We start from the raw sequence: 26,912 nt of genomic DNA, 5'->3' as shown, positions 1-26,912 counted from the left end.
AAATAAAAGTCTTACAAATTGAAATCCAAAGTGTTTCAAGCAATAATTGTCTTCAAAATGCTCCCCAAATTCGCCTCTAGAAATCACAAAATCGACTCTCTTTCATTTTGGAACCGGTAGCATCACTTTAGAAAGTAATTAAACTGTTTTTAACTGTCGACCTCGTTTACACGGCCCGTTACCTCATTGGCTTTACCCTCCAAAGTTTGCTTTTTGCTGTTAAAAACGACATAAAATAACATAAGTTGCATTTTTTAGCTTACCATAAAAGTATGTTTTTAAGCCTGATTTTCATGTTTTATATGTTCGTTACGTTGTTTGTACATAGTTGTTCGTCGAACATTATCCGAACTTCAAATCTGATACCGTTACCTCATTGGTTTTACCCTCCAAAGTATGCTTTGTGCTGTTAAAAGTTTTCCCTATAAGTCAACATGTTGCATTTAAATCTAATTTAAACATACAGAGCTTATCAATTATTTAAATTTTAAATATAAACAAAATGTCTTCATACCGCTTCATCTAAAAATCTCAAGTCAATTGAATAAAAAAGCATATTCCAAAACCTTGCTTCGATTCTTTCATTGTACAACTGATGTTTCAAATAAACAGTCGGTTTGTTTCCCATGTATAGAGAAGGGTCGGTACAACTAGGATTCACATACGTCTCCAATAAAAGTGTCGGGGGATCGCTAAAAGATACGAGGGGTGGTGGTTCATTGCGTATTACCCCACCCGGACGATATCGGGGAGCATTTTGAACCTACATTATACACGAAGTCAATAACTATCCATATAGTTAAAAATTATAGTAAATATAATTTTTTAACATACTTACAGAAACGTATGGAGAGCTAAGATATTGAGAAAGTTTCAATACCCTAACCGGACGACTTGGTTTTGCAACAGGAGGCACGGGTATATGATTTTCCGCATCCACAATGTTGCTGGCAACAACCTTCTTTTTCTTCTTCTACAAAATACATATTAATTTATTTAATATACTTTGAAAAAATAAAAAATTTAATATACAAAAAAAAAAATTATAACCTCCTTCACGATTTGTTTTTGTTTTCTACGATCAACATCATCATCCTCGTTTACTCGATTTGAATTCGTTGGACTACCGAATTGTTGGTTCACCGGGCTTGGCATCTGATAACTACCTTCCACATTCTCATTCACCTACATTTAAAAGGGAAAATAATTAATAAAAAAACAAACATAATTTAACAATTAATTATTTTACCTCGAAACCTTCGTTAAGAATTGATAGTAAATTTCTAAAATTAAATATTTTACCTCAAAAGCTTGGTTAAAAAATTCATTGATGTCATCCTCTTTTTCAAATCCCCTTTTATTTTTCATTTCTCGGATTTCTTCCTCCAAGCTTTGAAGTCTTGCCATTATTTCTCGGGCTGTTCTCGTGTTAATTCCCACCGTATGAGTTTCTCCGGTGGACTTGGTAGATCGGTTGTTTCCACATGATGGATCAGATGAAGATGCCCCCTACATAAATTATTTGATATATCAATAATAGTTGAAAATTTTAATATACTAGATTCTACTTTTACCATTTTACTTACATCTTTTCTAAAGTTGTAGCGTACAGAGGAAGGGGCTTCAAACTAGTAATATATGTCAAATAATGTGGAGTAGATGACTCGACATATGAGGCAATCATCTTTCTTTTGGGTTGATGTGCCTCGTCCTGGTCAACATCAAAAAGATCGTAAACTTTCTCCCAAGTTAACCTTCGAAGGTGAAACCATCGCAAGATACGAGGATATAAATTATTTCGTCGTATCGCAACATTCCCCGAGCTAGTGGGAACATCTCCCTTATCCATATCTTGTAATAAATATACATTAATTTATAAGTGTTAGCAATAACTAATATTATCAAAAAATAAAAACCGAAAAATTTAAAATTATCTTATTACCTTCAAAGGAATAACAAAACCGGATAGTGTGTACATATAAGGTTTTGTGGGATGTTTGGACATATGATCCTCAAATTTCTTAAACATACCCGACAATCTAGGGTATGTTTTACTCCATAGATAACCCCCCCACGAGAACCTATATTATATGCAAAAGTATTAGTTACACGTATAAAAAATAGTATTTTATTATAAATATTAAATTGATAAATACCTATTCCATTCATCCATGTTCTCCACCACCCACAAAAATTCCTTCGTGACTTTGTCTTTGGGCTCTTTTCTAAAAAAAAACCTTGATTGAGGATATATATAGCAAAATCGCACGGACACCATCGTGAGTCGATATCTCATTGAATCGTCGATTCAAGATAAGGAGCTCTAAATCTTCTACAAGTAAGCAGTAAGAAGTAGACAAATCACACAATATAACACTTAATGATTTCATATAATCTATTTACTTTGGATAAAATACCAAAGGAAATTAATTTACACCAATTTTTGTATTTTCTATACTACTAGTATACTAAATTTAGCATTGTACTTTGAAAATGGTATGAAAATAACATGTTTTATAACAAACCCGAAAGTACTAAAACACAATGTTATTCTATCAATACAGTATACTCCAAAGTATCTACACATTATAAACATAAAAACTTGTTCAAATAGATAGTACATTGCTATTGTATGCTATAATTGAGACATAGAAAATAACATCATTTTTAAAAACATGCAAACATTGAATCATAACATACATACAAGGGGATACAATCGTTAAAAATATGTTTAAACAATTTTTTTGAAGAAAAATGAAATATATATATATATATATATATATATATATATATATATATATATATATATATATATATATATATATATAACCATAGGTTTTAGGAAACCTACGATTTTTTTTCCAACAAAAAATCATAAGATACATACAAGGGGATACAAATGTTTATTAGTTATAATTTTTTTTTTATTAAAAAACCGTATTTTTTGGGAAACCTACTGTGTACAAGTATTTACTGCACAAATTGTGCAGCAAATGCTTGTACACCGTAGGTTTCCAAAAAACCTACGGTTTCCCTTTTTTTGTTTTATAAAAAAAATATACGACTACAAAATACATACAATTCCGATCCTATTGATACAAATTTAAAAAAAAAACGAAAAAAATAAATTTCCGTACGATTCATACGAAACCTACGGTGTACAAGTGCCGAATGCACAATCTGTGCATTGGGCACTTGTACACCGTAGGTTTCGTATGAACCCTACGGTTTTATACTTTTTTTTTTCAATTCTTTTCAAAAAAAATTTAACCTCATATACAAAACCTACTCCTAATCACAAACACGGTAAATTTTGATGAAAAGTAGACAAACCTGGTTGTTCTTCGGGTGCTCCATTGGGAGAAAAAAGTTGTCAAACCAAAAAAACAATAGGAAAAATGACATAATCTGAAAAAAAAAATTCATTATATACTTTGGGCTAATGGGCCACGAAAAAGTAAATGGACCCGTGAAACAGTAGCCCATTAGCACGAAAGAGTATTTTCGGCCCAAGACAGTAGTCAACGGCATTGTCCGTAGTCAACCATAAGTTGACTACTCTTTTGTGTAGGAATGACATCGGGGCAGGTTCGGGGCGGGGCATGGTTTTCCAAACCCGCCCCGATATCTTTCGGGTATCTTATCGGGGCGCCCCGTTGGGTTCGGGTTTTCCCGTCGGGTTTCGGGTATCTTATTGGGTTTACAACAATTCATAACGAAATCTTTATTCCGTTTTAGGGTACCCCGATGTCTTATAAAAAATACGTGTTCTAACCTCCCTTTTAAATTAAAAGTATGATGAATCACTTTAATAAAATTAACTCAACGTTATATTAAAAATTATTTGATTTAATTTCAATGTAATACGTCAAAACATAAAAAATGATCATTCACAGCGGATTGTTAATAACTAAAAATATTGTCGACAGTAAGTATTTTATTTATGAATGCGTGCAATTAACATATATATATATATATATATATATATATATATATATATATATATATATATATATATATATATATATAATCGGGGCGGGTCGAGTCGGTGCGAGGATAATCCACTCCCTGCCCCGAACCCGATAACGACCCGTTACCCGACCCGAAATAATCGGGTTTCGGGTTTCCCCGTCGGGTTCGGGTTTTTTTTTGCCATCCCTACTTTTGTGGTCTATTTTTGGCTAAGTTGTATTTTTTGGCTATTTTTTGATAAGTAATTAACAAAAATGGCTAGATTTTTATTTTACCCTATAATAAATGTAACTAGGGTTACTTTGGTCTTTATTATTTCCCTTCACGATTTAGTAAAGAGATCGGGAACAATGAAAATAGAGGGAAAAAGAGGGGGAAATGGGGATTGAGACGAGTTAGGGTTTGTGGCAGCGATTCGTAACTCCGACAAAAAGCAGACGAATACGCTTAATATCTATCGATCTCTTTAAACGCCATAGCAATCGAAGTTTGAGAATACAAGAAATTATGAGTTACAGAATGGGAGAGAGAAAACAATAAATTATGAGTTACATATACTGCGGGAGTGAGGTTGGAGGGTTACTTCTTTTTCGTTGGTCTTTGATCTTTGATTTTGTTTAACCAGCTATGCGAAGAGGCAGAGTAGTGCCGCCGTCGGTGAACAATGGATCGGAGACGGAAATTAGATTTAGAGGAGTGCGGAAGAGACCGTGGGGTAAGTTTGCTGCGGAGATTAGAGATCCGTGGAGGAAAGCTAGGGTGTCACACCTCCAAACCAAGGATGGCGGAAACGTCCGGAGGTGGCGGACTTCATGTATAATATCACAACAACGAGTATAATAGTGCTCAAAGTAAATACAATCAACAATAAATATAACAACTAATTAATTTTCATGTATAGTATCTACTATAGTTAACTACTGTATTTGTGAAGGTAAAAACCCTTTTGTTTACCGATAAGTATATATACCTTTTACTAAAGTGAAATAACATGCAATATAACAACTAATTAATTTCCATACTTATGAAGGTAAAAATCAATTTGTTTTCTGATGTATGCCAATACATCAAGACGAAATGACATGTAACGTAAAAACATATATTCACATAACGATACACACCTTGCTCAACAAGTTACAAGGTGCAAATGAAGTTGATAGCATTTTTCTAGTGTTAACTTTTCTATTACTGTTCTTAGAAAATTTATAGAAAAATCATCATAGGTCCATATCCGAATCCATAAAGTCTAAGAGTTTGGGAAATGAGTCTAGTTTGTTCATAAATTTTATTATGATTTTTAATGACCTCCAACTTGTGTGAAAAAGTCCATAATCACAAACTGGTCCGGATTTGCTCTTGAAATGATAGGCAGTTTTGTAAAAATCACCATAAATTGTAGAAAAATCGTATGGAGGTGTGCAAGTAGTCATTTTAAAGGTATAAAGCTGAACTACTTGCACCTAATACAATTTTGAAAACTAAAATGTTTAAGTTGGCCAAAACAGTCCGTGAATGGAGTTAAACTTTTCTGAGGAAAGCTGTTGGATGAGTTTAATTATGTTCTTGGTGTTTTAACTTGTATTCCCCCCCCCCCCCCCCCCCCCCTTAAAACTTAAGAAAAACATGAAAAGATAGGGGTATGAACTCACTTTGTGTGATTTTAGTGGATGAATGTCGAAGAAAAGAAGTGTTCCACTCAAGAACACTAAGAAGATGCCTTGATGATTCGAGAATCTAACACAAATGTGAAGGAGTTTGTGTAAGAAATCTATGATTTGAGTAGAAAGGAGTGAAATAATCATATGGAGGATGATAATACTTACCAAAAGTAGAAGGAAAGCCTTGGAAAATGCCTTGGAGATCTCGAAATTGAGAGAGAAGAGTTGAGAGAAAAAAGTTTGATCTTTTGGTGGAATGAGAGGAAATGAATGAAGTGAGGAGAGAGGTGGGTTTTTCCCAACCTCTAGAACGTGGCTATGGCTAGAGTATGATGGAAAAAGTACAATGAAGTGGCTAGGGATGGTGGGGAGGTGTGGCTGGTCATGGAGTGGGTGTGGGGGTGGTTGCTTGTGTCATTAACTAAAGAAAAGTCAACACTCCACCTCTTGTACTTCACCTACTCTTCTTGGATAAGATTTATCCCGAAAAACGTGATTAATTAATAAATATGGGGCCTTATATGTTAAAATAAAGTTTTACGTGAAAATCCTGCGTTAAAATAATTAAAAACGGGCATAAAATGCAAAACTAGTCGAAAACCGGGTGAAATTTGCCTACCTGTGAGACCTCTCGGTACTGGGCCGAGGTTCGGTCCCTTCTACTGCTGAGCCGAAGGCGAAATGGAGCGAAAGGGGGTAGGAGGCGAAGGTGAAGGTAGGGTTCGGTGCTCAAGCGAGGTTCGGTCCGAATGGACCTTCGGGTTCGGTCTATGCGAGACTTCGGTCCGAGATAAGGTAGTTCGCTTTTGACACCTTTGCTTCTAACAAGTTCGGCTCCTTAAGGCTGTTTTTCGCGTAGACTTTCGTTTTCGACTAATTCGAGGGTCGGGATACCCCGAGTGATTATAAAAAGTTGAGAGAGATTTGGGAGAGATTTCACATACTTGGAGAGATTTCACATACTTGGAGAGATTTGGGAGAGATTTCACATACTTGGAGAGATTTCTCATACCTAGAGAGATTTGGGAGAGATTTCACATACTTGGAGAGATTTGGGAGAGATTTCACATACTTGGAGAGATTTCTCATACCTAGAGAGATTTGGGAGAGATTTCACATACTTGGAGAGATTTCTCATACCTAGAGAGATTTGGGAGAGATTTCACATACTTGGAGAGATTTGGGAGAGATTTCACATACTTGGAGAGATTTACGAGAGATTTCACATACTTGGAGAGATTTCTCATACCTAGAGAGATTTAGGAGAGATTTCACATACTTGGAGAGATTTGGGAGAGATTTCACATACTTGGAGAGATTTTAAATAGAGTGAAAGAGATTAGGAGAGGCTTCTTTTGTGACCTTCTTGAGTGCTTGGCTCCGCAACACAAGGTCCGTAAGCCCCGTTAAGCCATGTTTAAGGATCTTACACACTCCCGATGAGTATGCAACATTGTTTTATCGGTTTGGTTCATTACTTACCACAGTTTTAGGTTAAGGAAATCTAGATATACGAACTTTTCAATTGATGATTTCTCATTAGAATAGCGAGTTGTATAGTAATTACCTAACGTAAGCCCTAGTACACAAGGGTTAGTTGAGTCGACCGGTTTGACTTTTTGACTTTAGTTCACTTTGACTTGACCGGAAATTGACGGTTGTCACATAGGGTTTGGCTTGTCACTTCCGCTGAGGAGGCTGCCCGTGCCTATGATAACGCTGCTCGGAGCCTTCAAGGAGCTAAAGCGAAGACGAATTTCCCCTCAACTGTTACTACCAAGTTTCTAGATGATCATCATCTGCTGTTTCATCATCATTTATACAACCATATGTACAATCGTACTCGTTCGTATCAACAACCGAAGCACCATATTGTCGTCCTACAAAGGCCGTCTTGTAGCGGTATGAGTAGTACCTTGGAGTCCTGTATTTGTCCCATGCCTATGACTGCAGACGTCGTGTGTCCCCGGAGACATCATCCCCGGCCGGCTCCTTTATTGCCATATGACAGCGGTTGCGATTCGTCTAATTCGGTGGTGGTTGATGGAGGTGACATTGGAGATATCGCTTCTTCTTCGTCGAGGAAGCATTTCCTACAGTTCGATTTGAATATACAACCCCCACTGAATGAGATTGAATTCCCCGCCGAAGATGACCTTATCTACACAACTCTTCGACTTTGACGGTTAAATTTCACTTGCATCTCTCGATCTTATTCTATTTTTGTGCCGAAAAATTAACCCCCAAAATCCATCAATCATACACATGCGATTAATGCTTTATTATGATCAAATATTAAGTTATCTGAAGCCTGTAGTCGTTTTTTTTTCCTAATCTCATGACTAAAGATCGGATATGCTTTGCTCTCGACAAGAACCTCATGTTCATAATCTAATGAATCGGCTAATTGTTCTTATCGTCATGCTCAAGGGTGTTTGAATGTGCATATAAGCTGATTATTGTGGCGTTTCGATTATATTTGATAGGGGTGTCAATTTATGACACGACACGACAAAAATACACGACACGAAACGAAATTGGGACGAAATCAAAATTCGAATTCGTTTTCGTGTCGTGTTCGTGTCAAATATAAAAAACACGATGTCGTGTCGTGTCGTGTTCGTGTTTACAAATCCACACGAAATTGACACGATTAAGCATGTGTTTGTCGTGTTTGTCGTGTTTTTCGTTTTTATCGTGTTATATATGATTAAATTTGAATTAAATAAAATAATAGTTATGTAATATTATCTTTGTCGTGTCGTGTTGTGTTGTCGTTTTTTAATTGGTTCGTTTTCGTCTTAGTGAAAAAAAACACGACATCGTGTCGTGTCGTGTTCGTGTTACAAAAAACATTGTCGTGTCGTGTCGTGTCAGACAAAAGCACGACACGATGACACGATTTGACAGGCCTAATATTTGATCAAAACAATCTAATTTTGAGAATCACGAGATGACTTGGTCCCTGATTATTTGATCCTAAATTTCTACTTGCAAAAATTACTTTCAAAATGCCCATCCAAGCACCCCTAAAAACACTTACATCTGAAATTCCGAGCTTTATTCATTGGTTTTCCTCATGCTAGCTTCGAACTCTCCGTTCCCACGTTTCTTCATGACTTTTTTGATAAATTGTTAGAGTAAATTACACGAATGGTCCCTATGGTTTAGACTAATTGTGCGTTTGGTCCCTAACTTATATTTTTAACTCGGAAGATCGTTATTGTTTGTTTTTGTTAAGCGCTTGGTCCGTATCTTACCTAAAAATACTAATTTCCCCTTGATTTTTTAATTTATTTAAATAAACACACCTCCAACCCTACCCCTTCAGCTTACCTGCCCCACTATTTTCTCTATTTAAATAATAGAAAGAAAAAACTGACCATAATCTCTTCTTCCCTAAATAACATAAGTAAAGGGACTATTGAAATACATTTTCAAAAAATATAATTAAAGCCAATGTTGTTTCTAACCTCTTCATTTTCTTGATCTAAGCATCACATACTATTCAAACATAATGGCTCACATAAACCAAAACAAAAAACTTGTTTGTGATTTCGAATTTGATAAGATTCTTTAATGATAAAGCCAATGTTGTTTCTTTATGTTCATAATGCCATAAAGACACCATGGTGCGGTCTGATGGATGAGATTGAAAGAACAAAATTAGATACATCCCTTATGCGTGAATGGAGTGGTGTTGACGGGAATGGGGAAGTGGAACTAGAAAATTCATAGGATATGAGAGAAACGTAAGTCTTAATTAGTCTCCCGGTTCCCTGTAATAAATAGTGTCTAGGCCTCATTATAAGATAAATAATCCAACACTGTCTCCCTCCTACTTCCGGAATAGGTGGTTTGTTGGGTGTTGCATCCAATTGAGACCCGTCTGCCTGCTGCTGACAAACATCAGCCATCTAATTGTAATTGGAGTAAATTACACGAATGGTTCCTATGGTTTGGGGTAATTTTTGCGCTTGGTCTCTAACTTATTTTTTTAACTCGAAAGGTCCCTAATGTTTGTTTTTGTTATGCGTTTGGTCCTCTTCTTACCTAAAAAGACTATTATTTAAATATGAAAAAATTGTGGGGTAAGTAAGATAAGATGAGGAAGGGGTGTGTTTATTTAAATAAATTAAAAAATCAAGGGAAAAAATAGTCTTTTTAGTTTAGACAGTTTAGATAGGGACCAAGCGCATAACAAAAACAAACAGTAGGGACCTTCTGAGTTAAAAAAATAAGTTAGGGTTAAAACATATAAATTACCATAAACCATAGGGAGCATTCGTGTAAATTACTCTTGTAATTGTAATCAGATCGGATCCGTTAAAAAATTTATGATCTAAATTACGTCGAATCAATTATCATCCGAATAGATTTCAATAAAAAGCAGAGACAGTTTTAAAAGGCCAAGTCTTTTTTATGTTTTATAAGGCTACCCGGTATGGGGCTAATGTCACGCGTCTTGGGCTGAGGTAGCCCACCTCCCCACGCATGAACACCGCCCCCAAGTCCGGTGGGTTGCATCTGGCGTGAGGCGGAAGACGGGTGAAGACGTTGGCTTTAATTGACCATTCAATTTTGGAATGTTATATTCGGCCGTTTGACGATTAAAAAAATATTTTTATTATTTTTTTAAATTCTATCTATATATATACATTCATTTTACACTAATTTCCACTAAAACACACCCATATTTTTTCAAAACAAACACACACATTAAACCAAAAAATGGATAATTTTCCACCTTCGATTTTGTAACGACCCAACTTTCACGTCCAAAAAATTCGTTTTTAAAGCATTACTTTAGAAAACATTAATAATTAAAAACATTGTTTGATCAAACCACATCACAACGTAAACCATGTCTAAAAGCCAAATCATACAACCAATCGAAATATCAGAGTATAAATCCCAGAGAAATCTCATAAATGCGGAAACCAGTGTGTGTGCATGATGTGCCGCTACCGCGCCTACTCCTTCCCCTTTGATGAAGAGGTACCTGAAACCAAAACTGTAAACTGTAAGCACAAAGCTTAGTGAGTTCCCCCACTATACCACATACCATAATCACATAACATACATATACTGTCAGGCATATCTGGGTGCCCGACCTACCCCTTCGGTCCTCTCGACCGGACGTTGCCTAACATACTTGGGTGCTGGCCTCCCCTTCGGTCATCTCGACCGGATACTGCCTAGCATATCTGGGTGCTGGCCTCCCCTTCGGTCCTCTCGACCGGATATTGGGGAACTATTTATCCCCTCTACAACTACCACATAACATGTATCACAATATTAGAATCTATCTAACATGGCTGTGTATGACTACCCCTTCGGCCCTACCAACCGGATATCTTGGGGACTATCTCCCCCTACTGTCACTAGCACATAGCATCATATCATACTAGCACATAAACGTAACACAGGTAGTAGTAATCCCTAGATGAATATAGTAATCCCTAGATGAATATCACAGAGACAATCATCTACATACAACTCCTACCGGTGGGCCGGCATTGTGGCCGTAGACCCACCGCTACTGGAAGGTAACTCACCTCGAAGTAGCTGTTGATCTGATCGGGAACTGACGGTCTACTGCTGCTGCTGCTCTGGAAATCCTCCGGCTGTAATTCCCACAACATACTCAATCAAACACTGCTAACTGTATTTTGGGTAAAATGACCATTTTACCCCTGATCATGCCCTAAGTCAAAGTCAGAGTCAACTTTCAGTTGACCCGACTCGCCGAGTTGGCTCGCCAACTCGCCGAGTCCCTGTCCAATCGACTGACCTGGATCCCGTCTCTACTCGTCGAGTTAGGCGTTGACTCGACGAGTTCTCCTTCCAAACTGATGTTCAAGTCCTTCATCCTACTCGCCGAGTTGTATGAACAACTCGCCGAGTCTGATCTTGATCTAAGGAGATTGCCTTGAACTCGCCGAGTCAGGGCAATGACTCGCCGAGTTCCTTCATGGATGAGTTCGGCTTCCAACTCACTGAGTCACACCCCGTGACTCACTACTCTACTCGACACAACGAAAAGGGGACAAACTCGGAGACTCGCAAGCAGACTCGCCGAGTCAGATGAACGACTCGCCGAGTCGCTACCATGCAGTCTCTATATGGTCGATTTTGCTTGAATCCAGCTTATGCTATCCACAGATCTGGGTTCCTAGAGCATGAATAACACGTAAAGTTTCTAACTTTACGTATAGATGCTCACTAATGAGGGTTTTAGGGCTCAAAATGCACCAAAAAGGGTAGATCTAGGGTGTACATGCAACATGGGTCCATAAAGGCAGTAGATCCAAGCTCCTGGAGCTCGATCTCACCTAGATCTAGGAGTTACCCAACTTATTACGAGTCCACAAGCATACATAAGCTTGGAAATGGATCAAAAGGGATTTAATGGAGTTATAAGGAACAATAAGCATGAAAACAGAGGGGGAAATCGAGTTTTACCTCAAGGGAAACTCTGAGATTGCTCAAAGATGGCTGACCTCCTCTTCTTCTTCTTGATCCACTCTTCTCCCTTCTTCAAAACTTCAAAACACACTAGGAATGCTTCAAACTCTCAAGGAACAAAGCTTTGAACGAGGGTTAGGGCTCTGAGGGTGAATGGGGCAGAGTTGGGGCGCAAATGGTCGTTTAAATAGGGTGCAAACCCTTGGAAATTAGGGTTTCATCAGACAGCGCGGATTCGCCGAGTCCATAATATGGACTCGCCGAGTCGCCAACTTAACCGCTTCCAAGTCTCGTCTTTACTCGGCGAGTCAGGCCTCCAACTCACCGAGTCCAAGGCAAAAATACAAAATACTCAAATATATCTTACATACCAGGAACCAGGTGCTACAGATTTCGTCGTCATCCGATAATAACGATTCTGATGAGGATTTGATTTTGTATACGTTGTTGTCTGCGGCACGAGACATGGAGAGGGACGAAAATTCAAATGTTGAGAAGAAACATAGAAAATGGATCAACAGGGATCGAAGGGCGGCACATGAACTTTTGGTATGTGATTATGTAGTCGTTGATTATTTATATGATCTATCGAAATTTGAAGAACGTTTTCGTGTTATAGAAATTTATTTTTACGTATAGCTAGAGATTTGACACATAATTATGAATTTTTCCAATTACGATGGGATGCTAGAGGTAAACGTGGTTTTGCTACGATACAAAAATGTACGACCGCTCTTACATAATTAGCATACAGTATTGTTGCAGACGTATCAGATGAGTATCTATAAATGTATGAAAGGACAGGTTGGGAGTGTACATATCTATTTTGTGAGTATGTTATAGAGCTTTATCGTGACATATACTTGCGACATCCAACTAAAAGCGCTGTCGAACAGTTGTATGTCGTGCATCAAGCTAAACATGGTTTTCCATGGATGCTTTGTAGCATTGATTGTACACATTTGGAGTGGGCAAATTGTCCCAACGCGTGGCGTGGTCAGCTCACTCGAGGTGATCATGGGGTGCCGACTGTTATTTTGGAAGCGGTTTTTTCAAATGACCTTTGGTTTTGGCATGCATTCTTTGGTATGGCGGGGTCAAGTAATGACCTGAATGTGCTCCAAGCGTCTCCGATATTTAACGATATTTTCAGGGTAAAGCACCAGAAATGTCATATGTTGTCAATGAAAATGAATATAAATATGGGTATTACCTAGGTGATCTGATATATCCAGAATACGCTACATTTGTTCCTTAAATCCTTCACGAGTTCCACTCGCTTGTTCCTCAAATCCTTCGACTTCCTGTCGATGATTGCGATTGGGCGCTCAATGTAATTCAGGCTGTCATCAACCTGTATATCCTCTAACGACACTACTGCTGAATCGTCCACTAGGCACTTTCGCAGCTGAGAAACATGGAAAGTGTTGTGGATCTGGCTGAGCTCGACTAGCAGATCCAGCCTATACGCCACCTTGCCCACCCGGGCTACAACTCTGAACGGCCCGATGAATCTCAGGCCCAACTTGCCCCGCTTCCTGAATCGAATGACGCCTTTCCAAGGCGACACCTTCAGGAGAACCATATCCCCGACTTGGAACTCCAAGTCGGATCGACGCTTGTCGGCGTAACTTATCTGTCGACTCTGAGCAGTCTGAAGCCTACTCCGAACCTGCTGGATCCTCTCGGTCGTCTTGAGCACCACCTCGGTGCTCCCCATGACTCTCTGGCCAACTTCACCCCAGCATATCGGGGTCCTGCACTGCCGACCGTACAACATCTCGAATGGGGGACGGTCAATACTCGCGTGGTAGCTGTTGTTGTATGAGAACTCAGCTAAGGGAAGATAAGTATCCCAGCTACCACCGAAGTCTAGCACGCACGCCCGCCCGCAACATATCCTCTAGAGTCTGGATGGTCCGCTCGCTCTGACCATCTGTCTGCGGGTGGAAGGCGGTGCTAAAATGCAAACGAGTGCCCAACTCGTCATGAAACCTCTTCCAAAACCTGGAAGTAAAACGCACATCCCTGTCCGAGATAACCGATACTGGCACCCCATGCCGCGCCACAATCTCCCTAATATAAATGTCGGCCAATTTCTCGGCCGATATGCTCTCCTGAATCGGAATAAAATGAGCACTCTTGGTTAATCGATCCAAGATGACCCAAATCGAATCTACTCCCTGCGCGGTCCTGGGAAGCTTCGTGATAAAATCCATCGTGATATCTTCCCATTTCCACAACGGGATGTCCAACGGCTGCATCTTGCCATGCGGTCTCTGATGTTCGACCTTCACCTTCCTGCAGGTCAAGCACCGCTCGACGTACCAAGCCACATCCCGCTTCATGCAGGGCCACCAATAATCTAGACGAAGATCCCTATACATCTTCGTCGCCCCTGGATGAATAGAGAATCGGGATTTATGCGCCTCCTCCATCAAGATCTGGCGTACGCCCCCGTGATATGGCACCCACACCCTACGGTGTAGTGTCAATAGTCCTCGGCTATCATAATCGAAGGAGGAAACCTGACCCACCACACGCTCGCTCTTCCGATGCTCCTCCTTGATAGCCTCCTGTTAAGCCTCCCGAATCTGCTCCAACAGGGGAGTCACTACGATCATCCTCATGCAAATATCCCTGATCGGCGCCGCCTTGCGGCTAAGCGCATCGGCCACCACATTGGCCTTCCCTGGGTGGTAAAGGATCTCACAATCATAATCCTTCACCACGTCCAACCACCGACGCTGCCTCATGTTCAGATTCGGCTGATCCATGAGGTACCTCAAACTCTTGTGGTCCGTGTAGATGGTACATAGAACCCCGTAGAGGTAATGCCGCCAAATCTTGAGGGCAAAAACCACCGCCCCCAACTCCAAATCATGTGCCGGGTAGTTCGCCTCGTGAGGCTTGAGCTGCCTCGAAGCGTAGGCAATGACATGCCCCCTCTGCATCAGTACCGCGCCCAACCCTGAAATGGACGCGTCACAGTAAACCACAAAATCCTCTACGCCCTCTGGCAGGGCTAAGATCGGCGCCTCGCACAATCTCTGTCTCAATGTCTCAAACGCAGCCTGCTGCTCGGGTCCCCACCGAAAGACCACGACTTTCTTCGTTAGCCGTGTCACAGGTACGGCTATCTTGGAGAAATCCTGAATGAATCTCCGATAGTAGCCTGCCAACCCTAGGAAACTCCGAATCTCAGATGGAGACTTCGGAACCTCCCACCTCATCACGGCCTCGACCTTGGCCGGATCGACCAGAATCTCGTTCTGGTTGACAAGGTGTCCGAGAAATTGCACCTCGCGCAACCAAAACTCACACTTGGAGAACTTGGCATACAAGCTCTCCCTCCTCAGAGTCTCCAATACCTCTCTCAGATGCTCCTCATGCTCCTCCTATGTCTTGGAATAAACCAAGATGTTGTCAATGAAAACTATCACAGACCGATCCAGCATCGGTCTGCACACGCGGTTCATGAGGTCCATAAACGCGGCAGGAGCATTGGTGAGCCCAAACGGCATCACCACGAACGCATAATGGCCATAGCGCGTCCGAAACGCAGTCTTCTGCGTATCCTCCTCCCTGACCCTCATCTGATGATAACCCGAACACAAATCAATCTTGGAGAACCAAGATGCTCCCTGAAGCTGGTCAAAGAGATCATCAATCCTCGGGAGTGGGTAACGGTTCTTCACCGTTACCTTGTTCAGCTCCCGATAATCTATACACATCCGATGCGACCCGTCCTTCTTTTTCACGAACATAATCGGGGCTCCCCAGGGTGAACTGCTCGGTCTAATGAATCCCTTGTCTAGCAGCTCCTGCAGCTACGTAGACAACTCCTGCATCTCAGGAGGAGCCAACCGATACGGTGCCTTGGCTATCGGGGCCGCACTAGGAACGAGGTCAATCCTGAACTCCACCTGTCGCTCTGGAGGTATCCTAGGAAGCTCCTCTGGGAAGACATCTGCGAAATCTCGCAGCACCGGAACCTCGCTCACTGTCGCCTTACCCGCCTCCCGGGTATCCATCACGTACGCGACATATCCTGCGCATCCCTGCTGAAGGTAGCGTCTAGCCCTCGCTGCTGAACATACAGCAGGTCCACACTACGGCCTCTCGCCATGAATCACTAACTCTCCCCCACCTGGGGTCCTAACTCGCACTAGCTGCTGTGCGCAATCTATCACTGCCCCATTAGGGCTCAACCAATCCATGTCTATAATCACCTTGTTCCCACGCAACGGAATGGGAACCAGGTCCACCAAATAGCGCTCCTCGAATAACCTCAGAACACAATCTTTGAACACTGATGACGCCCGCACCGATCGATTGTCGACAATCTCCACCTCCAAAGGGCAATCCAACATGCCTGAAGACTCAGGAAACTTCTTGCTAAGCGCAAGGGAAACAAATGATCGGGTAGCACCCGAGTCGAACAACACCTGAACTGGGATACCGTTCACATGGAACAATCCTAACACATATATACATACACCGAGCACATATCAATATCATAACATCATATAAATAAATGAGAGAGAAAGAATCATACCCGTCACCACATCGGGTGCTGCGCGTGCCTCCTCGGCGGTCAGCTGAAATGCCCGGCTCCTCACCACTGGAGCCTCTGCCTTGCCCTGCCGGCCATCTGTGATCTGCAGGGTCGCTGGAGCTGGCGCCTTCACCGACGCTGAAACTGTCAACTGGGGGCAATTGGCCTTCTTGTGGCCCCTCTGGTTGCAGTGGAAACACAGCAACTCAGACGTCTGAATAACTGCTGCCGGAGCAGTGCAATCCCTGCTATAGTTCCCAGACTTGCCGCACTTATAGCAGCCTGATGATCCCAACCTGCATGCCCCCTCGTGCGACTTGTCGTATTTCCTGCAGCGGCCCCGTCCCTGTTGGCCCTTTGGCCCCAAATCCGATCCCTTGGGCTTCTTCCCCGAAGCCCCTCCTGACTGTCCCTCCTCTGCCTTCCGTTTCCGGATGTGCTCCAAATCTATCTCCTTCTCTCTCGTCCTAGCAATCATGGAGTCCCAGGTGGGGCAAGCTGAAAAACTAACGTGCTCCCGGATATCAGCCCGGAGCATGTCATGATAGCGGGTCCTCCTCATGTCCTCATCGCCTGCATACTGGGGCACAAACAGTGCCCTCTCCCAGAACTTGGCGGTGATCTCTGCCACAGTCTCCGTCGTCTGTCTCATGTCCAAAAACTCCGTGGCTAGCTGCTGAAGCTCGACAGCCGGCGCAAACTCTGCCTTGAACCTGGTTACAAAGTCCGACCAGGTCATAGCCTCGATAGCTGAGGCTCCCAACGAGTCACCCACTGACTCCCACCAATCTCGAGCTCGGTCTCGTAATTACCCTGCTGCATACCTCACCTTCGACCCCTCGGGACAGAAGCTAGTCAACTGTGCAGACTCGATGTCCGCAATCCAGCGCCTGACAGCAATGGGGTCTTTCACCCCGTGGAAATCCGGCGCACCACTGCTCCTGAAGTCCTTAAAGGACAGCGTGCGAGATCCCGACTGGCCAGATCCCATGTCACTCCTGAACGCCCGGAGGCTATCCTCCATCAAATCGATGATCCCTTCCTTGATCGACCCAAAGATAATGGGGGTCGACTCAAGGATACCCCTGGTGACCTCTGATGCGATAAACTCGCGTAGTCCCTCATCTACCGGCTCGGAACCTGACCCCTCTCCCGAACCGCCATCTATCGGCCTCGATCGAAGTACCACCATTCTGCAATACATAAATAACAATTATTAGCGATACTAATACTTTTTGAGGGATCACATCTACTACAAGTTCCCTGGTCTCATCTTGGCCTTCCTTGGTTCGGGTACGGATCCTCTGCTTTCAGTAGTACGGGCCCATACTACCTTCCATATCTATCTGTACCTTCTTCAAGGACTGCCTCGACTCCGCCAGATCTCTTTCACTATTGTTGTCCTCCGCTATACTCATCCTAGGCTTGCCCTAGGGAAATCTCTGACTCTACTCCATCCAGTCCTCAGCTGCTGCAGGCCTCCTTGTAATGCCAATTAGCCATTACCTGAATACCATCATATGTGATGAGGCTCAGATAATCCTTCGAGTAACAAACTCGTCCCTACAACGGTTGGACTCAAACAAGAGCTGCGCAATAGGATCAAATCCAGCACTCTAAGATTATTCAACCCTGATCACATGTGACGTGACGTATTCACCTACTGGCTAACTCCCATTACTCAGAGTCCCACAAAGCACGAAGCAAGCAGTATTCAAACAAGGGTAATAACCTCAATCAACTATATATGTTTACAGGAACTTGTACTAGCATACAATGCTAAGTTCATACTATCAGGCATAACCTAATCAGGCTATCCTACTTGCTGTCTACTCAACACTAGCATGCAATTTCTCATACAGCTGAAACATATAAAACAGGCACATAAGGCATCACTCCTAGATCCTTAGTCCTATTCTAGCATGTTGTTCTACAAAAGCTGATAAACATAACATAAACTTGTATGGGTACTTTGGGGAATACTTACTTGAGCTCGGCCGGTCGCGCACATCACACACTTCGTTCTTTCTCAAAACTCTTTTCTCTATCTTTAGAAAACATTTTCTTTTTGGAAAATCTTTTAATCCCTCGATTTGAGTTCAGACACCCCCGAAGGTGTGTCCGAATCCCTCAAACCAGGGCTCTGATACCAACTTGTAACGAACCAACTTTCACGTCCAAAAATTTCGTTTTTAAAACATTACTTTAGAAAACATTAATAATTAAAAACATTGTTTGATCAAACCACATCACAACGTAAACCATGTCTAAAAGCCAAATCATACAACCAATCGAAATATCAGAGTATAAATCCCAGAGAAATCTCGTAAATGCGGAAACCAGTGTGTGCATGATGTGCCGCTACCGCGCCAGCTCCTTCCCCTTTGATGAAGAGGTACCTGAAACCAAAACTGTAAACTGTAAGCACAAAGCTTAGTGAGTTCCCCCAATGTACCACATACCATAATCACATAACATACATATACTGTCAGGCATATCTGGGTGCCCGACCTACCCTTTCGGTCCTCTCGACCGGACGTTGCCTAGCATACTTGGGTGCTGGCCTCCCCTTCGGTCCTCTCGACCGGATACTGCCTAGCATATCTGGGTGCTGGCCTCCCCTTCAGTCCTCTCGACCGGATACTGCCTAGCATATCTGGGTGCTGGCCTCCCCTTCGGTCCTCTCGACCGGATACTGGGGAACTATTTCTCCCCTCTACTACTACCACATAACATGTATCACAATATCAGAATCTATCTAACATGGCTGATTATGACTACCCCTTCGGCCCTACCGACCAGATATCTCGGGGACTATCTCCCCCTACTGTCACTAGCACATAGCATCATATCATACTAGCACATAAACGTAACACAGGTAGTAGTAATCCCTAGATGAATATCACAAAGACAATCATCTACATACAACTCCTACTGGTGGGCCGACATTGTGGCCGTAGACCCACCGCTACTGGAAGGTAACTCACCTCGAAGTAGTTGCTGATCTGATCGGGAACTGACGGTCTACTGCTGCTGCTGCTGCTCCGGAAATCCTCCGGCTGTAATTCCCACAACATACTCAATCAAACACTACTAACTGTCCTTTGGGTAAAATGACCATTTTAGCCCTAATCATGCCCTAAATCAAAGTCAGAGTCAACTTTCAGTTGACCCGACTCGCCGAGTTGGCTCGCCAACTCGCCGAGTCCCTGTCCAATCGACTGACCTGGATCCCGTCTCTACTCGTCGAGTTAGGCGTTGACTCGACGAGTTCTCCTTCCAAACTGATGTTCAAGTCCTTCATCCTACTCGCCGAGTTGTATGAACAACTCGCCGAGTCTGGTCTTGATCTAAGGAGATTGCCTTGAACTCGCCGAGTCAGGGCAATGACTCGCCGAGTTCCTTCATGGATGAGTTCGGCTTCCAACTCACTGAGTCACACCCCGTGACTCACTACTCTACTCGACACAACGAAAAGGGGACAAACTCGGAGACTCGCGAGCAGACTCGCCGAGTCAGATGAACGACTCGCCGAGTCGCTACCATGCAGTCTCTATATGGTCGATTTTGCTTGAATCCAGTTTATGCTATCCACAGATCTGGGTTCCTAGAGCATGAATAACACGTAAAGTTTCTAACTTTACGTGTAGATACTCACTAATGAGGGTTTTAGGGCTCAAAATGCACCAAAAAGGATAGATCTAGGGTGTACATGCAACATGGGTCCATAAAGGCAGTAGATCCAAGCTCCTGGAGCTCGATCTCACCTAGATCTAGGAGTTACCCAACTTATTACGAGTCCACAAGTATACATAAGCTTGGAAATGGATCAAAAGGGATTTAATGGAGTTATAAGGAACAATAAGCATGAAAACAGAGGGGGAAATCGAGTTTTACCTCAAGGGAAACTCTGAGATTGCTCAAAGATGGCTGACCTCCTCTTCTTCTTCTTGATCCACTCTTCTCCCTTCTCCAAAACTTCAAAACACACTAGGAATGCTTCAAACTCTCAAGGAACAAAGCTTTGAACGAAGGTTAGGGCTCTGAGGGTGAATGGGGCGGAGTTGGGGCGCAAATGGTCGTTTAAATAGGGTGCAAACCCTTGGAAATTAGGGTTTCATCAGACAGCGCGGATTCGCCGAGTCCATAATATGGACTCGCCGAGTCGCCAACTTAACCGCTTCCAAGTCTCGTCTTTACTCGGCGAGTTGGGCCTCCAACTCGCCGAGTCCAAGGCAAAAATACAAAATACTCAAATATATCTTACATACCAGGAACCATGTGCTACAGATTTCGTCGTCATCCGATAATAACAATTCTGATGAGGATTTGATTTTGTATACGTTGTTGTCTGCGGCACGAGACATGGAGAGGGACGAAAATTCAAATGTTGAGAAGAAACATAGAAAATGGATCAACAGGGATCGAAGGGCGGCACATGAACTTTTGGTATGTGATTATGTAGTCGTTGATTATTTATATGATCTATCGAAATTTGAAGAACGTTTTCGTTTTATAGAAATTTATTTTTACGTATAGCTAGAGATTTGACACATAATTATGAATTTTTCCAATTACGATAGGATGCTAGAGGTAAACGTGGTTTTGCTACGATACAAAAATGTACGACCGCTCTTACATAATTAGCATACAGTATTGTTGCAGACGTATCAGATGAGTATCTATAAATGTATGAAAGGACAGGTTGGGAGTGTACATATCTATTTTGTGAGTATGTTATAGAGTTTTATCGTGACATATACTTGCGACATCCAACTAAAAGCGATGTCAAACAGTTGTATGTCGTGCATCAAGCTAAACATGGTTTTCCATGGATGCTTTGTAGCATTGATTGTACACATTTGGAGTGGGCAAATTGTCCCAACGCATGGCGTGGTCAGCTCACTCGAGGTGATCATGGGGTGCCGACTGTTATTTTGGAAGCGGTTTTTTCAAATGACCTTTGGTTTTGGCATGCATTCTTTGGTATGGCGGGGTCAAGTAATGACCTGAATGTGCTCCAAGCGTCTCCGATATTTAACGATATTTTCAGGGTAAAGCACCAGAAATGTCATATGTTGTCAATGAAAATGAATATAAATATGGGTATTACCTAGGTGATCTGATATATCCAGAATAATAGAAGAAGAGGGTAGGATTATTTGTTCATATACCACAAACGATATACTTAATCCACCTGCAGTAATACAAGTTGCCAGCTCGACATACTTCTCAAGGGTTTTGGAATACAAAACCGTAAAACACATCACAATCTACGACATCATTTAAACGAATACATATGGAAAAGACAATTTCAAGGGCAAAATAACGGTAACGACAAGGAGGATGACAATGGTGACGAGGAGGAGGATGGAGACGGTGACGAGGAGGAGGATGAGGACGATGACAACGAGACGGATGATGCCGTTGACGACAATGACGATTAGAACTTTTCTATGTTTTTTTTTATGTTTTTTAATTTTTATTTTATTTAGACAATGTAATGTTTAATTTTAGTAATTTAAATTTTAAAATTCTATGTTTTTAATTAATGAAATATAGTTTTATTTTTTTTTATGTTTTCAAAAAATTAATTTATGTTATAAATTATGTTTTTTTATTTAATATAATATTAAAAAAATTATGGAATGGTAACAATTTCTAATGTTTAGTGGGTTGGTGGTGAAGCTTACATGACACAGAGGTGACAATGCTTGTTTGGTGGGTTGGTGTGACCACTCCCGAATGCCTAAAGATAGCAACATGTTCACAATGTGACGTTCGATGGATAATATCATTGTTTTGCAACTTTGTTATGATGACCAAATAAGTAACTTATGAGAATATAATTCTATCAAAGGTCCACACCACACGAACACGACATCTTGTGCTATTAGTAAGCCTCTTGTAAACAAGCACCAGCCCCGCAGTTATGATACACAATTAAACAAAAATTTACCCCAAGTCACCTGCCATTGTTATCCTTGTGTAGTCGGGGAGGGGGATTCGTTAACCTCCTTTCTAACGGTGTTTTCCTCTTACTCACAACAAAACGATTCACCCCTTTCCGCATCGGCATAATCTCCGGAAAGTCTTCATCCGGAATTTGACTCAATTCCGATATATCTTTAATCTGTGCAACACGTCGGAACCATCTTTCCGCTTTCGCCTCTTCTGACATATCCAAAGGATCCGTTTCCTTCACCGCCGACCCCTCCAAGCTCTTTCCATTCCACCTGTTTCTAACCTCTTCATTTTCTTGATTCCGGGGGGATTCTCCCACAAGATTCATGTCAGGAGCTTCATCCGTCAGAATTGTGCTTTCCGATACCTCCTTGCTGTCGTCTTTCTTGGAAAAATAATCGGGTGGAAACGGAACAAACGGAACGAAGTTGGTGTTGCTTCCTTTCTCCATGGATTCTTGTTTATATTTAGAGGAAGTTAATGATCGATCTTTTTTCTTGCTAACCACAAACCGGTTTTCTCCTTTACGGAGTGGCATAATCTCGGGAAAGTCTTCATCTGAGATAACACTCGGCAAGTCCGTGGCATCATGCAACTCCGCCACCTTACTGAACCATTTCTCTGATTTCTCTTCTTCAACCGTATCTTTAATTTGACTTTTAATGTTAGATGCCGGTTTTTTTTCTTCATCAGGCTTTTTAGCAAACATATCGGCTGGTAAGGGGACAAATGGGGCGTAACCAGATTTGGTTCCATTTGGAACTTCTTTTTTGGCATCTTGTCCGGATGTTTTCATCTGCCCAATGGGTTCACCTGATCGACTGCATTCGCATTTTAAGCACACCACATTCCTTCCATGATTGAAAAAATTACATCTGGAAAGGAAAGAAAGTTCAACCCTTTCAATATTATAGAATATGCAATAAGAATTTTAGTAGAGGTGAGGAAATGTAGTTAGATGATTACTCCTGGATTGCTTGATTAAACAAGACAAGAAATGCAACTTACTTTGAGCATAGCCATTCACCTCTCTTCATTGTTGGTCCAATCTCATTAAATTTCTCCACAGTGGACAGGCTCAAAGCTGCCCCGCTACTGTTAAACTTAGCCATCTCTCTCAGCAAATTACGGGCAGATGATTCAGTAGCCTCCCTAATGTTTCTTTCAGGATATATAATAGGATTGCTTGCATAACTCAATATGTACTTCATCAAGTCCACACTTGTTGCTTCATTTGATTCGTCCCCCTGCAAATGTTGAAAAAATATGCATTAAATATATAAATTGATGAACCACACCCAAAATCACATCCATGTAGTGTCAGTTCTAGCAAATATAGTTTTGACTGATCAACCAAAATCAACCAGATACAAACCTGTAAGAAAGATCTCATTTTTCTCTCAGTTTCAAGGGAACTTTTGAAAAGGAATGGAGTCCCTTCGGCTATTAGCACCTGGATATCATCCTTCGGAAGGCACCTGGACACAAAAATCATATGAATGATTTGTTGAGAAATAATACAAAGTGAAGGTGGTGTTTGGATATGCGTTTTAAAAGAAATGATCAAATTACTATTTCGAGAACTGTTCGAAATTGGGTGAGGAAGAATAAATGAAGTGATAAGTATCGTGAAGAGGGGACTACAAACCCTAATATTTCAGGCCTATCATGTGCAAAACGCAAACAGGAACACGCAGCATCCAGAAACTCCATTGATAAGCTCTCATTTGGCACAAATTCCTCCTTGATATTCCTATTTACGTCGAAAGCACCGGACATGGATATAGATTCGAGAAGGAGTGACCATTCCGGCCACGGGTGGGACGGTGAAACGAGATAGGCGTCGGCGGGAACAGGATTTTTCTCTTGCAGAGTGGATTGAGTGTAAAATTGTTGAGAGGATTTGATCGGAAACAGTGAGTTAGCGCGATAGGGGAGGAGGAGGTGGTGAGGGACGGTGGAGAGGGGAGGCAGTGGACAACTAAGAGAGTGGCGGTGAGTTACACAGAGGAGAGTAGACGGTCGGTGATGGATAGGAGAGATTGGACCGTTTAAGAGAATGGAAAGTATTGAAGAAGCCCCGAACATTTGATCGGAGAAACGGGAACCACCGACGACGACCATGTTTGGATTGGTCACCGGAGAAGATGTGGCTTTAAACGCATCAAAGACTACAATATCTGTGTTTGAACACCGTATCTGCAAAATACCGCTTTTACCCCTCTGCCTGGTGAAACTGTTTAAAAAACCGACAAACGAACATTTTTTTTTTCTTTTTTTATAAAACAAATATTCTAAAAATGATCGGTACCCTCGAATATCCTCTCTGAACTACTCTTCAAATTCATAAGAACGAGGAAAAGCCCATGTTTGGTATGGGTTGGAAATAATTTAAAGTTTTCTAAAAAATGGTTACAAATAATTTAAAGTTTTCTAAAAAAAAGTGGTACAAAAGTGACTTTTTCCAAAAAATATGTAACTACGAAATCCAAGAGTGTATAGTAAGGTTGATTATCCATTTACCAAGGAAGAGCCAAATGTGTAATAATGGAAAAAGTATGTATAAGAAAAGTATCGAAATGAAACAATGTTGGAAAAAGTATGGAAATAGAACAACGTTGGAAAAGGAAGGGACCAAATTGACAATTGAACAACTTTTGTGGGTGGAGATTATAGTTGTAAAAACATATGGATTAAACTGTGAAGCCCCAAAGAGTGGTGACAGAAATCTAAAAATCTAAACTTTACGGTTAAAAGTTCCCATGCGCTTTAATATATAAAATCGAGTTTTATCTACTCCAGACAAAAGCAACAGATTTTAACACCTGAATTCAGAAAGTAAAAACAGTTGGAACACTAATCATGATCAAAAAAGCAAACCGATTGATTCCCGACATGAATTTGCTCTCGAATCCTTCAGATATTCGCTCCATATCAGCTTAACGGCCCTCCGACCGCTTTCTAGACCCTTCAAATCGTAGCTAGGGGGTTTAGTTTTGTTGGGAACGAATTGGGGTTGAAGATATATCATTAGGGGTAATTTTTGGCTCTATTTATAACTTATAACTTGTTACCATGTCGTGGTACACCGCCACCGCATCGTAGTCCTCGTCGAAATCTCGTATTCTCCACGTCAGCCTAATGGTCGCGGACTGTGACAACCCCATTTTCACGGCCAGAAAAGACCGATTTTGTTTATGCTTTATAAAAATCAGAGTACTTCTTTTCATAAAAATGTTGCGGAATTTATTCCCAGAAAAATACAATAAATACGTTATCAAAACATTTTCGAAGGAACGTATTTTATTCATTTTAAAACGTTTGGGATGTCATCGTCAATATAGGAACATAAGCATAAACAAAACTTACATTTATTTACACTAGTGATCTACATCTCTTTAATCTCCCAGTGTAATGTGACTTCGTATCAACACCTGTGATATAAATAAACTGAGTGAGTCAGGTTGGGAAACCTGGTGAGTACATAGGGGTTCAACCCACAATAATATAATTATTATGTTCAATCAAACAATCAACCCAATTACCCATCCCCATTATCTTATTTACTCTTAAGGATCTACCCTAAGAATCAATCATTCCTTGTTCATACATTCCTAAGGATCATTCTAAGGAATCGGCACGAAGTCCATCGTCACCGGGGTTTAGGCACTAAGTCTGCATAGTCGCCAGAATTTATACAACAGGCACTAAGTCTGCATAGTCGCCAGGGTTTTGGTACCAAGTCTGCATGATCAACAGGGTTTAGGCATCAAGTCTACATGATCGCCAGGGTTTAGGCATCAAGTCTGCATGATCACCAAGGTTTAGAGTACACCGAGTGAACACATCGTTCACAACACTTACAGGTTGCGAGCCTGCTAGTGTTCCACAGGACTGTCTAGAATAGTCCGTGGTTGTCATCCATACTCTGCTGAATGACGGGGCCATCGTTTGGGAAAAGGCTTCTCACATCGTTCGCCTCTCACCCTCACCTCGTGGTCTATAACACCTCTCATCTCATCGTCCAACTTATATTCCATCTATTACATCTACCCATGTGTTTACCCCAGCATTTTTGTAGATATAAAATACATATACAGTTTAAATCCTTTAAAACGTGTATAAAATCGTTCAACTAGTATAAACAGCAAGTACTCAGATAATACGCACACATAACACATAATTTATATAGAATACTTCATATCTATGTGTAAGATGAAAGAGACCATGCACTCACCTGAAAGGTGGTGACTCAGCACTCGGACAGCGCTTCGATACTCTCAAAACAACTT

At 41.5% G+C, this 26,912-nt stretch overlaps 3 protein-coding genes across 4 annotated transcripts; 1 reads left to right on the top strand and 2 right to left on the bottom strand.

Moving 5' to 3' along the window:
* Positions 1–4,599: 4,599 nt before the first annotated feature.
* Positions 4,600–7,813, top strand: LOC111899618 (ethylene-responsive transcription factor 3). Its single transcript, XM_023895459.1, has 2 exons — positions 4,600–4,733; positions 7,300–7,813. The coding sequence occupies exons 1-2, from the start codon at positions 4,600–4,602 to the stop codon at positions 7,811–7,813; spliced, it is 648 nt and encodes a 215-aa protein (XP_023751227.1).
* Positions 7,814–10,386: 2,573 nt separating this feature from the next.
* LOC128126364 (uncharacterized) lies at positions 10,387–20,542 on the bottom strand. Of its 2 annotated transcripts, none has more exons than XR_008224206.1 (2): positions 19,644–20,542; positions 10,387–10,632 (listed from the first exon to the last, which is right to left on the bottom strand). XR_008224206.1 is itself a non-coding variant. In XM_052764116.1 (2 exons), the coding sequence occupies exons 1-2, from the start codon at positions 17,393–17,395 to the stop codon at positions 10,604–10,606; spliced, it is 768 nt and encodes a 255-aa protein (XP_052620076.1). In that variant the 5' UTR covers positions 17,396–19,595; the 3' UTR covers positions 10,387–10,603. The 2 variants fall into 2 exon arrangements, 1 of the variants encoding a protein (XP_052620076.1); XM_052764116.1 differs by lacking the exon at positions 19,644–20,542 and adding an exon at positions 16,657–19,595.
* A 1,923-nt stretch (positions 20,543–22,465) lies between these two features.
* On the bottom strand, positions 22,466–25,553 carry LOC111899612 (zinc finger protein VAR3, chloroplastic). Its single transcript, XM_023895449.3, has 5 exons — positions 25,501–25,553; positions 24,269–24,856; positions 23,996–24,098; positions 23,629–23,867; positions 22,466–23,495 (listed from the first exon to the last, which is right to left on the bottom strand). Exons 1-5 carry the CDS (start codon positions 25,551–25,553, stop codon positions 22,622–22,624), a joined length of 1,857 nt encoding a protein of 618 aa, XP_023751217.2. The 3' UTR covers positions 22,466–22,621.
* Between the last annotated feature and the right edge of the window lie 1,359 nt (positions 25,554–26,912).

Source organism: Lactuca sativa, chromosome 5 (genome assembly GCF_002870075.4).
Source record: "Lactuca sativa cultivar Salinas chromosome 5, Lsat_Salinas_v11, whole genome shotgun sequence".
Taxonomy (NCBI): domain Eukaryota; kingdom Viridiplantae; phylum Streptophyta; class Magnoliopsida; order Asterales; family Asteraceae; genus Lactuca; species Lactuca sativa.
Note: the sequence above shows the minus strand (reverse complement) of the source record. Positions and strands in the feature narration are given on the sequence as shown.

Excerpts from the sequence above, each read along its gene's own strand:
- LOC128126364 (XM_052764116.1), bottom strand. The coding sequence starts at position 17,395 with ATGACCTGGTCGGACTTTGTAACCAGGTTCAAGGCAGAGTTTGCGCCG. Across the intron at positions 10,633-16,656 it reads AGCACCCGATGTGGTGACGG|GTACCTCTTCATCAAAGGGG; the intron begins GTATGATTCTTT and ends TTTTGGTTTCAG.
- LOC111899618 (XM_023895459.1), top strand. The coding sequence starts at position 4,600 with ATGCGAAGAGGCAGAGTAGTGCCGCCGTCGGTGAACAATGGATCGGAG. Across the intron at positions 4,734-7,299 it reads CCGTGGAGGAAAGCTAGGGT|GGTTTGGCTTGTCACTTCCG; the intron begins GTCACACCTCCA and ends GTTGTCACATAG.
- LOC111899612 (XM_023895449.3), bottom strand. The coding sequence starts at position 25,553 with ATGGAGCGAATATCTGAAGGATTCGAGAGCAAATTCATGTCGGGAATC. Across the intron at positions 24,857-25,500 it reads TTCATGTCGGGAATCAATCG|TTTCACCAGGCAGAGGGGTA; the intron begins GTTTGCTTTTTT and ends TTTTTTAAACAG. Across the intron at positions 24,099-24,268 it reads GATAGGCCTGAAATATTAGG|GTGCCTTCCGAAGGATGATA; the intron begins GTTTGTAGTCCC and ends TTTTGTGTCCAG.